Consider the following 12,595-nt stretch of genomic DNA (forward strand, 5'->3'; position numbering starts at 1 on the left):
TGATTAATTGGATCAGAGGAAAAACTCCGACTCAGACATAAATATCATTTTACCATCCAATCTTTTCAGCTGATTTATGGCTGAAAACGTGGAGGTTTAATTCAAATAGTGCCAGATGTGCTTATTATATTCCTGTGTTATTAATTCATCTTATGAATTCTTCCCTGGGATTTTATTTTGATGTGTTTAATGTGAAAAATGGTCCTCTGACAGTTTGGAATTTGCCACCTCAAAGGCTTACGTGAGGAAAAGATGCTGATTACAAGTTCTCAATCTCTGTTGTCTTTATTTTTATTTTAGTATTTTATGCTTCTGTGAAGTGTCCTCTCAGACAAATAAGTTCTTTATTTTCAGTGTCTTTGGTAATTAATTTTTTTAATCACCTGATGAGGAATAAGTGACGGGAAAGGAATCCAACATTTCTCTGCTAAAGAAACCTCCATGATTTGATCAAACTCTATTTAAAAGCTGCTTTGTTGCCCTTTCCCTGTTGAGCCACATTTGCTGGCAGTGGGATGTACAATATTCCAGGGGAAGGCAGGCCCCTGCCTTATAGGATGGATTGCAATGGAATTATGGATCTTTGTCCCCTTTGTTGTCATTCCTTCCCTGACTGTTCCCAGCACTGACACCCCGAGGTGGCCTTTTGGCTGCTCCTGATGAGGCCCAGCTGGGTTTTCCCTGAATTGGTTGGTTTTTGGGAATGTGGTGACATAGGAAGAGTCTCCCCACGGCATTCCCTGTGTTTATCAGCATTCCCTCTATCCCACTCTCAGGGTTATCACTCTGCCTAGTTAAGCCTGTCAGTGTCCTGTATCCCAAATACTGGCTTTCCCTATAAATTGGGAAAATAAATTGGATGGGCTGCCATCATTGAGTGTCATTCCCAGATCCCCACTGCAGCTGTAAAACCATTCCAGTGTAACATGAACAGGCAGCAATTTCTAATTCCTGGCAGAGGTGGATTTTGGACCCTGATTCCTGATTTTCTGGTCTTACGCAGGACTTGAATTCAAACCTTTTGGCACTTCCAGGAAAACATCAACTTGTCTTTCCAAGCCCTGTATCCCTGTGTTTGAGAGATTGGACAGATTTGGGAGATGGGGCTGTTTTACCAGTGGAGACCCCACTCAGACAGTCAATTAATGTGGTTTGGTTTCCTCTGCTCCTTTCTCCATGGGAATTCCAGCCATTCAATGGCAGGGCTTTATCCCTAGGGAACAATCCTCTTCATCCCAGCCAACCCCAGCCTCTCTGACACCTCATTCCACGGGGGAGACCTCTCCTCTGCTTCACTCCACTTGGGAATTTCTCTTATATTCTCAACCTTGCCAACCCTTCTTTTCTTGGGAATTCATTCCAAACAACATCTGCTTTCGGTTTCTGACCCCCTTTGGAAGAATTCCCAGGAGTCTTGGGCAGCCACCTCCTCAGACAACTGGGAAATGTGTGTTTTGTTTGTTCTTTTTGTTCATTACACTTTTCCTTAACCTTTTTTTTGAGCTCATCAGGTGTTGGGAAAGGTTGGATAAATGTCCCCAGGAAAAGGATGACAAGGCTGGAGTTAAAGAGGGAGGATGTATTTGTGCTCAGCTTCTGAGATCATATGTGGAGGTACCTAATTAGTGCTTATTCACTGAGTCCTTGGGGTATTGTTCAGATTTTGCTTTTAGACTGGAATTTTCCTCCTGAGGGCCAAAGGACTGTTGGGTTTGTCTTTATCAAATGCAAAGAAAAAAGATTCAGGTAAAAAAACCCACAAGAACTGATCACAATCACAATTAATTTATGTTTTTTATTGAGATGTTTTAAGACAGAGAAGTCCTGTATGTAAATTGTGCCCACCCAGTGTCATTAATGATGAACAGAAGGAACTGAACATGTCCAGTTTTGGCACATTTTAGACATATTCTGTATGAAATTCCATAGTCAGCAAAATTTGGGAAGGGAGCATTGCCCCTCAGAATACTACAGGCCATGAACTGCTGCAATCTTGGGATAATACAGTTTTCCAGGGATGCCAAGAGCCACGTGCTCTGCTCAGCAATATTCCCAGTCCTTGGCTCCAGCAGAAACTTGGACTCTCTTCATAAACTTCACGTTTAAGTTTTTTTTTCTCAATTTTTCACCTTTCTCAGTCAAAAAGGTTTGTGATTCATCCCAAGGAGCAGGAATAATTTAACAAATAAAATCTATAGCTGAATTAAAGGGTTTGTTCAAAGATATTAATTAGTAAATTAGTAAATTTAAAAGCTGAATCCCCTCGAAATGTAATACTTTGGAAGCCAACCATGGCACTCCTGGCATGTCTGGAGCTGCCCATCACACACAGCAACTTGTGGGGGGGGTTTACACAAAAAGCAGCAAATTTAAAGTTATGAGACACTGGTTTTAGCGTAATTTTATTAAAAATACAAAAATTATCAAAGCAGTAGTGATGGGATTCAGTAGATGAGCTGCAAAGAAATACAAGGTAAGAAGGATGTGTCACATCTTCCTAAAACAACTGGTATGAAAAATGGAGTGCATCTAATCAAATTTTGGCTTGAGATATTAATAATAACTATTAATCAGTGGATATCTGTGGTTTGGGGTGTCCTGTGAACACCAGGAGTTTCTGAAGTGTCACTCCAGTGTGTCACCAGAGACTTTTGGACGTGGGGAAAATCAGTCACTGGAGACGCTTGAGACACCTCAGGTTGTTTTAGGATGTGCTGGGTGAGGAATTTTAGGGAATTCCACGGTTGGTGGGCACCTTCACCAGCTACCAGCAGAAATACTCAGTTCTGTTATTTTTTTTTTGGCTCTATTTGAATTCTTTACCTTCTGTGTCGTGCTCGAGACCGCGAGGAAAATACGAGGGTTCATTTTGCACCCGGTGCTCGCCATCGCCCTCATAGTGTTTCCTCCACCAATCATTTTTAGGTTTCCTGAGGACCTTTCTGAATTTGTCACTTAATGGTCTCCTAAATCAATAGTTACCTCCAGGAGCTGGTTATTATCACACATTGCTGGTTGTCCTCACAATTGCTGCTGGCTCTTTTGAGGGTCTGATGGTGTTTTTCGGCTGAAATCGTCTTTGTCCTCCTTTTCCTGAGTATTGGCCTCATCCACCAGTTGGAAAAACGCTTTCTGGGGCCAACCTAGTCACCTTTATTTAAGAATCCTTCATGTACTTGTTGTTTAGGGCATATTGATTGCTAATAAAGGCATCTGTGTGGAGTTCTCCTGCGGGTAAAGCCGTGTCCGTGAAGCAATTAGCACTTGGTGTGAGGGCAGAGGGGAAGGCACCTCCAAAGCAGCTGCCTGGGCAGTTCCCAGTGGGATATTGCTCAGTAAAAGAAGGATTTTAGTCTGTCCTACCTTATACCAACAAGACACACTCCTACCTCCATGGCAGGAGTAGGAAAAGGAGTGGGAAGAGGGGGATCAGTTGTGTCGGGATTGGTGGAGCTCCTGTTTTATCCCATCTATCCCTGCCCTCTGGCAGTGGGAAGCCATTCCACCTTGTCCTGTCACTCCATCTCTTGTAAATAGTCTCTCTCCATCTTTCTTGTAGCTCCTTCAGGTTCTAGAAGGCCACAATTATGTCACCCTGGAACTTCTCTTCTTGAGACTGGACTATCCCAACTCTCTCAGCCTTTTTTCCCTGGATTAACACTTGTATGGGAAATGGGGCGAAACTGGGAGGGTGCAGACTCCAACTGGTTATCAGAAAAAACGTTCCAGTGGCAATGTCTGCCTAGAAGAGTTTTCTAAGCACTAAAAATTTCCATCCCTTTGTTTTTAGTGCAGAGCAGAAACCTCCCAAACTTTTCCCCGACGCTTCCAGAAATAATCAACTTCTGAACTCCGTGACAAATGGGGTTTGTGTATAAATTTAACTGTGGCAACGTTTGAGTGGCTTCAAATTTAGAGGGGTGGCAAGCACATTGGACACAGTGCAACATCACTGGGGAGCATTTGCATAGCGGGGACACGGCCAACAATGTGTTCCCTCAGCCCGGCAGATGCCAAGGAATACCTTAAAGGAGAGGAAAACATCCAAAGGGAGCACAGGAGGAGTGTGCAAAACTGGCCATATTAACCATGTTAAGGGCAGCTTTGGAGTGTGTTTGTGAGCCCTGGTGTTGTGGGTTTGTCCCCAGGAGCAGGGAGGGTTTGGTGGGTGTGGGTTCCAGCCTGGCCGTGGTGGTGGAGCTCAGCCTGGTCCTGGTGCCACAGCACAACGGGGACGATATTCCTTGTCAGTTCTGAAGATTCCCTTGCTAATCCCCAGCTCGGTGTGGCAGGGCTGGTTTCAGCTGGAAGGTTCTGGGCTGGTGGAAGCAGGAACTCCCCGTTGGCGCCGGGAACGCCGGACCTTGAGTCTCAAATGTCCAAACACTTCTAAGGTCAATAAATCCTCTTTTTCAGACTCCTGCTGAACAGGCCAAGGCCAGGCTACAGCTGGTTCTGGAGGCAGCTGGTGAGTAAAATGATATTCTTCAGAAATACATTTAATTTTTGTAACATCAGATAACAGTTTTATCCAGTTCTTGGCAAATGTTGAGTCCCGTTCTCTGTAAGTCACTTAAATTCCAGGTTAAGATGAATCTGGTTTGCATTGTCATTGGCACTTGGTAAATCCCTTTAAGGAAATAAAAATAAGTGGTGTTTTACACTTAGACTTGACACATTTGTCCTCTGGCTGCTGCTGTTACTGAGACTTTATTCTGTGCCCTCCAAAATTTGGGGGTTTAAATTTTTTTTATTTTCTTTCCGTATTTTTTAGGACTGATCTGAATTAGTACATGTATATATTTATATTTATTTATTTGAAGTGATGGCAAGCTTTCCAAAAGGCTTTTCCAAAGCTTTCCAAACAGCTCAGATCAAGAGGCAGATCTACAAATTAATTCTCTACAGAGAGAAACATTCCTATATTAACATTCCTATTTTGATTTTCTTATTAAACTATGTCAGCTTGTCACACAAGAAGGAAAGCTTTCAGTATTTCATATATATTGTAATAAGTCCATGTTTCTCTTTACTTTTCTATTTGCATTTTTAACTTAAAGGCAACAATTTCCAAGAGAAATCTTTTTTTTTTATTTATTTTTTTTATTTTTTCCCCTTTTCAAACCTTTGGTTTTTAGGAATAATCTTCTCACATTGCTGTTGGTGTCTGTTTTCCAAAAGAAATCCAACTTTTTGCGTTGTCTGCCTTCCAATTCGTTCCTTGTTCTCCAGAACTTTTAATAACTCCTTGAAACATGTAATTATAAAATAGATGTGACAGCCCTGACCTCAAAAGCACAATGTGTGTGTTCTGCTCCCATCGCTCACACCTCAGTTTTTCATTTCAATATTTTAATTTTAATGTAGAAAAGGTAACTCTGGGCTGTACATCATCACGACCTGGGCTCCAAAATTTCCAAAAACATATCAAAGGTCTGTGGCATTGTTAAATTTAAATATTCACCACTGAGGGCTGAATCTTGGATTGGAGCTGTAAGTGGTTCATGAAGAGCCAAAGAGACTTAAAGTCTTTTTTTGCCACCCAAAATACAGACAGAAGTCCTTTCCTGCCTTTATTTAAGTCTTGGGCATCTCAGGCCTTTATGAAATCACCCCCCACCTTCTTCCCCCAGTCCTGCATTCAGTCCATTGCATTTAATTTTTATTAAATTGGAAGGAGAGGAGTGTTATTTCAACATCTTTTAGTGTGTTTACTCATTGCAAAATTTAACACCTTTTGGTGTTAAAAATGAAGAATAAATTTGTGTTAGACCATTCCAGGAGCTCGGGGTCAGCAGGTTCATTGTTGTTGCTGTTTGATAGAATTGGATATAAGATAATTTAACTCCGTCCCTGGTAACGATGAATGAAGCTGTTAACGATGATTGAAGCTGTGGTTTGTGTGTGCAGGGCTCGAGACAGAGTCCATCCCAAACCTGGGAATGAACTTGTGGAATATCTGGCTGTACATGTTGCAGGAATTGCTGCAATCCCACTGGGTGGGATAAAAGCTGGGCTTTATTCCCAGCGGATTATCCACCTGGATGTGGTTGGTCATGACTCTGTGCTCTTCCATGGTTTGGACAAATAAACCAGGGGCTCAAAGTTACCAACAAGTGTTGGAGAGACATTTGGGATGGTCCCCTCCTGGTTCATCCCTGCTGACATCATGGAATCATGGAATGGTTTGGGGTGGAAGGACCTTAAAGCTCACCCAGTGCCACCCCTGCCATGGGCAGGGACACCTTCCCCTATTCCAGGTTGCTCCAAGCCCCGTGCAGCCTGGCCTTGGACACTTCCAGGGCTGCCACAGCTTCTCTGGGCAATTTCTTGAATTTCCTGTCTTTATTTTCCTCTCTGAATTTCCCTGTTGCAGATATTTGGGATCTTGGGGAAAATCCGCTTTTAGAATTTAACTTAGATGTAATTTCAGGAAATAACAACTGCTTTCTCTAAGAGACAGGAGGTAACAAGTAGTTGAACAGGCTCTTTTTATTTAGATTTATTTCTCTCTGGTGCATTTTGGAGATGGGAATTGTGACTTCTGGTCTCTCGTTGTGGGAGAGCTGGTGAAATAAAAAATATTCACCTGTGTGTGGGAGGGAGGAGAGGAAGGTGGCTGTTTTTACATCCAGGTACTATAGTGCTGGCAAGAAGTTTTATCTCCAAGTCTTGTGTTCATGCTGACTTGGTTAAATATTGTTTTTCTTTGTGGGTGTAATTAATGTCAGTACCTTTGTTCTCATTAAGGGCAATGCTGGGAGGTGCTGAAAGCCTCCAATTTAATCCTCGAGGCAACTGATTTTTGATTTATCCAAGTAGAAGCTGTTGGTCTGGGCTCTAAATTCGTATTTATGTGACTTTATTGAATTGGATTTCTTAATATTGAGGTACCAGGAAGGCTCTTGCAGCCCCTGACGAGCTCCCCCAAGTCGCCGTGCTCGAGCAGATGTTAAGCAGGCAGTAGTTGAATGTTAATTTGGAGAGGGTGGGATGTTTTAAGCCCATCTGAAGTATGTTGCATGTGGGCCTTCCAGACTCAGCCACAATGCTTTGTCCCTTGGGAGAATTTCCAAGCTAAACCTCTTTCTCTTTGTGGCTCTATATGGACTCTCTCAAGTCAGTATAAAGCAGATCATCCCTGGGCTAAAGCTCTCCAGCTTTTGTTCCGGGGCTCTGTAGGGCTGTAATTAGGCCTCCTGGCAGGCCATGCCGGCCAGTTAATGGTCATATGGAGTTTCTATGGGGCAGACTGGCTTTGTGTAAATCCTTGCTCGGGAGCCGTTTATGGGTCACTTCCTACCAGGCCACGCCTTTGTGGCGCTGCCCCACGGGCTGACGGGGAGCAGGTTCCCTTGACCATCCCGGCACAATCCCCCCTCCTAATCCCCAGTGTAAACAGAGGATTTAGCTCAGCTTCTGTCACTTACAGTTGCCAAACCACTTGGGTGTCTGTGATTCCTTTCCCAGACTCCACTGCCCAGAAGGACGGGAGGTTTTGTGTTAAACGTTGCTCCGCTCGCTGGTTTTAGGGGAAAAGTTCTCCCCCGCTTCAAACCCTAAACTGGGGACAAACAGCAAACCTCACAGCTTTAAAGCTTCTTCATCCACACCTTAATTTGCCCTGTGGCGCCAGTGTTTCCTCGCAGAGATTCAAACGTGGATGAATATTCCAAAAATGTCAATAAATTCCTCTGAAACAGCACGTGGACGTTTCAAACCATCAATATTCCTGCCTCTTCCAAAGGGCTCCCAAAGCTTTTCCATGGTGCTAAGCAGAAATGTCTTGCTCTCCATATAAAGACGCTGACAAAAGGCAATTGATCTGGATTTTCAAAGGTCTAGAGTTGAAATAAGTGACTGATGTATTTTTGGAATCTGCATTTCAATCTGTGGCTGAAAGAGCACTCAAGAATGGGGTGGTTTTGTGCAAAGAATTCGTCCCGGAGTTTATTTAAAGGAAACTTCAGGATGGAGGCACTAATGGGACATTAACAATCGACACTAAAAATGGGTGAATACAAATCACAAGCATTTAACATTTATCTGTTTGGCTGCAATTCTGGATATTGGATATTTAGCTCATTATCTCTGAATTACACCATCAAATTGCCACCTTTAATTCTGTGCCTTTGTTGCATTTTACATATTCCTTAAAGAGAAAAATCACGGAATGCAACAACTAATTTGGCCTTAACTGTTGCAAACACAAATGTTTTATAATTCTTACAGCTTCTTTTTTATTATTGAGGAGAAAAATCCCCATTTGCAGTCAGTGCCTGATAAATATAGTCAAATATTCTCTGCTTTTGGGCATCAAAATGGCTCATAACAGATGTGGCTGAAAGGACCACATACGTAGACTGTATGATTTTAGTCTGGTGGAACTAATAGGATCACTTGGTACTTTATAGATTCCTGCTTTTCTTTTGCTTTAATAAAAAGTGTTTAGTTAAATAGGTTGGCCTCTATTTTGCTCTTTTCTAGCCATGCAGAGCAGGGAGGGGGGCAGGTGGCAACAAGTATGAAAAATTTCCTTTTATTGGGGCTTCTTTTCAACTGCCAAATTTATGGAGTGGTTATGGATTTCTCGTTTTGATGATGCCTTTCTTTCAGCTTTGCTGTTTGTGTTCTTCCCACTGAAAACTCCGTGGCTTCTGTTTGAATTTGGAATTCTGCAATGAATTTTAGGAGGATGGATAACATGTGTGACTATATAGACACAAAGGATGAAATAAGACTTAAAATATTTCACTTGTTTCGTGGAAATTTTAAACTGCTTTTAAAATAAGGTTTGTCTCAGAAATTGCAAGAATTTGAACTTATAACAGGCTTAAAATTTGCTGAATATTGACAGAGGTTAATTTAGTTGCTGTGTGGGTGTACTCAGTTTGATTGAACATAAAATTCTTATTTCTCTCCATTTCAAGGAGTTGTTTTGAGTAGAGTCGATTGACACTTTGGATAATTGAATTTTACTTCTATTTGTATAAAAATCTGAGTTTGGAGAGCAAAAATCTCTTATTGAACTACCTTTTCTCTCTGTGGCAAACATGAATGTGCTAAAAAGGGTTTTGAAGGTGTTTTGTGCTGCATTTCTTGAACCCCCAGCTAAGGAGAAGAAGTTTTCTCCATAGTGAGTCTTCACCAGTCTGGGAGGTTTGTTACTATTCCCTGTCTCAAAGGAAAATAAACTGGAATTACACTCGTGAAGTGCCTCCAAATGATCCAGGTGGGCTGTGCAGTTGGATTTCCACTTGCTGGCAGGAGAGACGCTGAGTGCTCTGTCTTCCTGGAGCTGTGGAGGGGAAGGGTTTTGATCTCTGGGCTTCAGGACTCTCAGAAAGCTCTTCCATTCCATGAGGATCTGATCCATGATGGATTCTGCCACCTCTGATCCTGTCCCTGCACTCCACAGATGAGTTCACAAGTCTTGATGGGTGAAATGGTTAATTTTTTTAGGTTTCTCCCGCTCAGTTCTGCTCAGTGCCTCGACAGAGAGACTTCCAAACGTTTTCGTGATATCTCCTGCTGTGGGTCCATCTTTGGAGATGGAAGATTTTACAATTACAGAACCCCAGAAGGGTTTAGATGGGAAGGACCTCAAAGCCCACCCAGTCCCACCCCCTGCCATGGGCAGGGACACCTCCCACTAGCCCAAGTTGCTCCAACCTGGCCTTGGACACTTCCAGGGATGGGGCAGCCACAGCTTCTCTGCCCAACCTGTGCCAGGGCCCCACCCTCACAGCCAGGAATTCCTTCCCAATATCCCATGTAAACCTCCTCTCTGTCTGTGGGAAGCCATTCCCTGTGTCCTGTCCCTCCATCCCTTGTCCCAAGTCCCTCTCCAGCTCTCCTGGAGCCCCTTCAGGCCCTGGAAGGGGCTCTCAGCTCTCCCTGGAGCCTTCTCTCCTCCAGGTGAACCCCCCAGCTCTCCCAGCCTGGCTCCAGAGCAGAGGTTTATCCTGTTCTTGAAAAACTGGCTAATTTAGGAAATCAGTCTAATTATGGAGTTAATGTACCCAGTTTCTGGGTCAGCTGCTGATTCCTGCTCAGCAGATTTTGGTGTCAGAAACCATTTTGTTGATGTCGACAGAAAGAGAACTTGAACCAAACTGAGCCACGTAAGAATTAAACTGTTCTGGAAAAAAAAAAACAAACCCAAAGAAAATTGATGTTGGAATAAACTTATGGCAACTAATTTTTATATTACATGTTTTATGAGAATTTCAGGTGGTTTAAGATGGGATTTCAGAAAATGCAGAAAGTCTTTGAGCTCATGTTGGTGGTCAGCACCAGTGAGCTTCACAGCCACGAACAACTGCTGGGACAGCTGGACATGAGATCCATTTCTTCATCCAGTCCTTGCTCCTGATCTCTTGGCAAAGCTTCATAATCTCATTAGGGCACTAAAAAATAATAATTTCTGCATACAAAGGAACAACTGCAGGAAAAAGAGTCACTACTCCAGGTAATTACTATTTTACCATATCAGTGGTCATGTCCTGACAAAATATGGGACTTTTGAGGTGGTTTGTGTCATTGGTGAGCAAAGTAGACACTTGAATAATAATAATAATTAATTAAACAATTAATTCAACTTAATTTTCATGATTGCTGAAAAAACACAGGGTTTGAACTAAATGTAGGTAGAGAATGTGTTTGAATCTAAATAATTCACTTTTGCAATATATGTAATCATTCTGTTGGTGTTTAAAAGCTGTTCACTTCAGGAACCTCTTCTAGGTTCTTATAAGAGATTAAAAAATAATTTCTTTGACCCGTTTTTGTAGAATGTCTGCTTTTTTTTCTAGATTAAGAAACCCTTGCAGGGAGGCCATAATGTAAACCAGAGCCTATAAATAGACTTTGGAGTAACTTTATTAGTTAATGAACATTTATTGCCTTCAGAAATAATTCTAAAGCTTTTAGAAATTCTTTTTTTTTTTTGTTAGAGACCTTTTTTTTTTTTGTGCTACCAAAAGTATCTCAGCCTTACAAGAGAACTAATGGGCTTCAGTCCTATTGCAGCATATGGATACATGATTTTGATGCAAATCTCTCTACTAATTATGTGCAGATGAATCTTTCAGTCCTGCCATTGATCTCAAGTCAAAGACAATTTTTCAGTTACCTTAAGTTTTATATCAATTCATATTTAGCAACTGGTAATTTAATTATCCACTGTTCTGGCTGTGGAAACCATATGTGGTGGTGGGGCTTGTTTCTGGTTTAGGGTGTCTTTTGGGGAATGTTATTTTGTAATTTTGATGGGAAAATATTAATTTCTCCTATTTTACATGATCTGTCACCCCCTCCTGTCTGTCCAGGTGCCTCATCTGGGCTGTGCTCAGTAAAGCAGCAGCCAGGATGGGTGTCCATGAGGTTTGTTCTGAGAGCCCACCTTGAATGACTTGGGATGTTTGTCACCCTTCTGTTTAGATTTTCTACAAATGCAAGCAGAGGGTGTTTTTGTAGTATGGATATGAAATCCAGTGGCTGAATTTTATACTGTGAATGCCCAGAAAAGGGCTTTAAAGTGCCCCATGTGCCCAGCAGCACCAGCGCTGGCTGGTGGGAGCTTATTGGTGTCCCGGTGTCCCTGATCTCCAGTGTGCTGGAATCTCTCCCTCATCTGAAGGGAATCTCTGCTTTAGATTAGATTAAATTAGGCTATAATTCCCTGTGAGGGTGGTGGGGCCCTGGCACAGGTTGCCCAGAGAAGCTGTGGCTGCCCCATCCCTGGGAGTGTCCAAGGCCAGGTTGGACGGGGCTTGGAGCAGCCTGGGCTGGTGGAAGGTGTCCCTGCCCATGGCAGGGGGTGGCACTGCATGGACTTTAAGGTCCTTCCAACCCAAATCATCCTGTGATTCTATGGATTTAATTGATAAATACTGCCTTTGTTTTGATGGATTTTAGCTCATGGTGCCCTTTTGAGGGACAACAATGGTTTGAGGGAGTCTCAGTGATTTGGGACAGTCCTGGGGAGTCTGTGATGGAACAGCACTGGAGGTCCCCATGTCACCATCTTCATTCCCTCCTTAGCTCCAGACTGAGATGAGAAGCTGTAATTAGTACCCTGTCTGCTGTTGTTTTTCCACTGGGAGAGAACTGCAGGGCTGTCCAGGGATACCCATTGCTGTGTGCTAGGTGAAGGTCCCTCAGCTGCAGGTGTGGAACTCACTGTTGTTGTATTTAAAGGACAGATTTTTAATCATTCCATCATTTTCATCACTGAGTGGAAATCAAACCCTGCTGGGTTTGTGCTTTTCACATCTATCCTTTCAGGAAAACCTGGAATACAGGGACAGTGCTCTGAGTTCAGTAGTTGTCCAGCACCTGAAGATCTTGTTCTGTGCCCACATGATCAACTTGCATTAATTTTTTTTCAAGAACAGTATTCAATGTGGGTAATAAAATTCCTGTTTCAGTGATTGAAAGGGCATTTATCACGACTTTATTAAATCTGGAGAACTAAATGTGCCGTTTCCTCCAAGTGGTTTCGTTCGCTCGTGTTTTCTTTGTTGACCCAAATGAATGAAATTAGAACAAACAATCTCGGAGTCATTTGTAATCAGGGGCTGATTAATGGAGT

General features: G+C 42.6%; 1 protein-coding gene across 1 annotated transcript in view; it reads left to right on the forward strand.

The window, feature by feature from the left end:
* RSRC1 (arginine and serine rich coiled-coil 1) overlaps positions 1-12,595 on the forward strand; it is a 103,929-nt gene that overhangs the window by 55,808 nt on the left and 35,526 nt on the right. The window contains exon 4 of the mRNA XM_029962331.1: positions 4,417-4,468. Within this exon, the coding sequence (XP_029818191.1) occupies positions 4,417-4,468 (52 nt within the window). The remainder of the gene's footprint in view (positions 1-4,416; positions 4,469-12,595) is intronic.

Source organism: Manacus vitellinus, unplaced genomic scaffold (genome assembly GCF_001715985.3).
Source record: "Manacus vitellinus isolate BGI_N305 unplaced genomic scaffold, ASM171598v3 scaffold_45_pilon, whole genome shotgun sequence".
In the NCBI taxonomy this organism is placed as follows: Eukaryota; Metazoa; Chordata; class Aves; order Passeriformes; family Pipridae; genus Manacus; species Manacus vitellinus.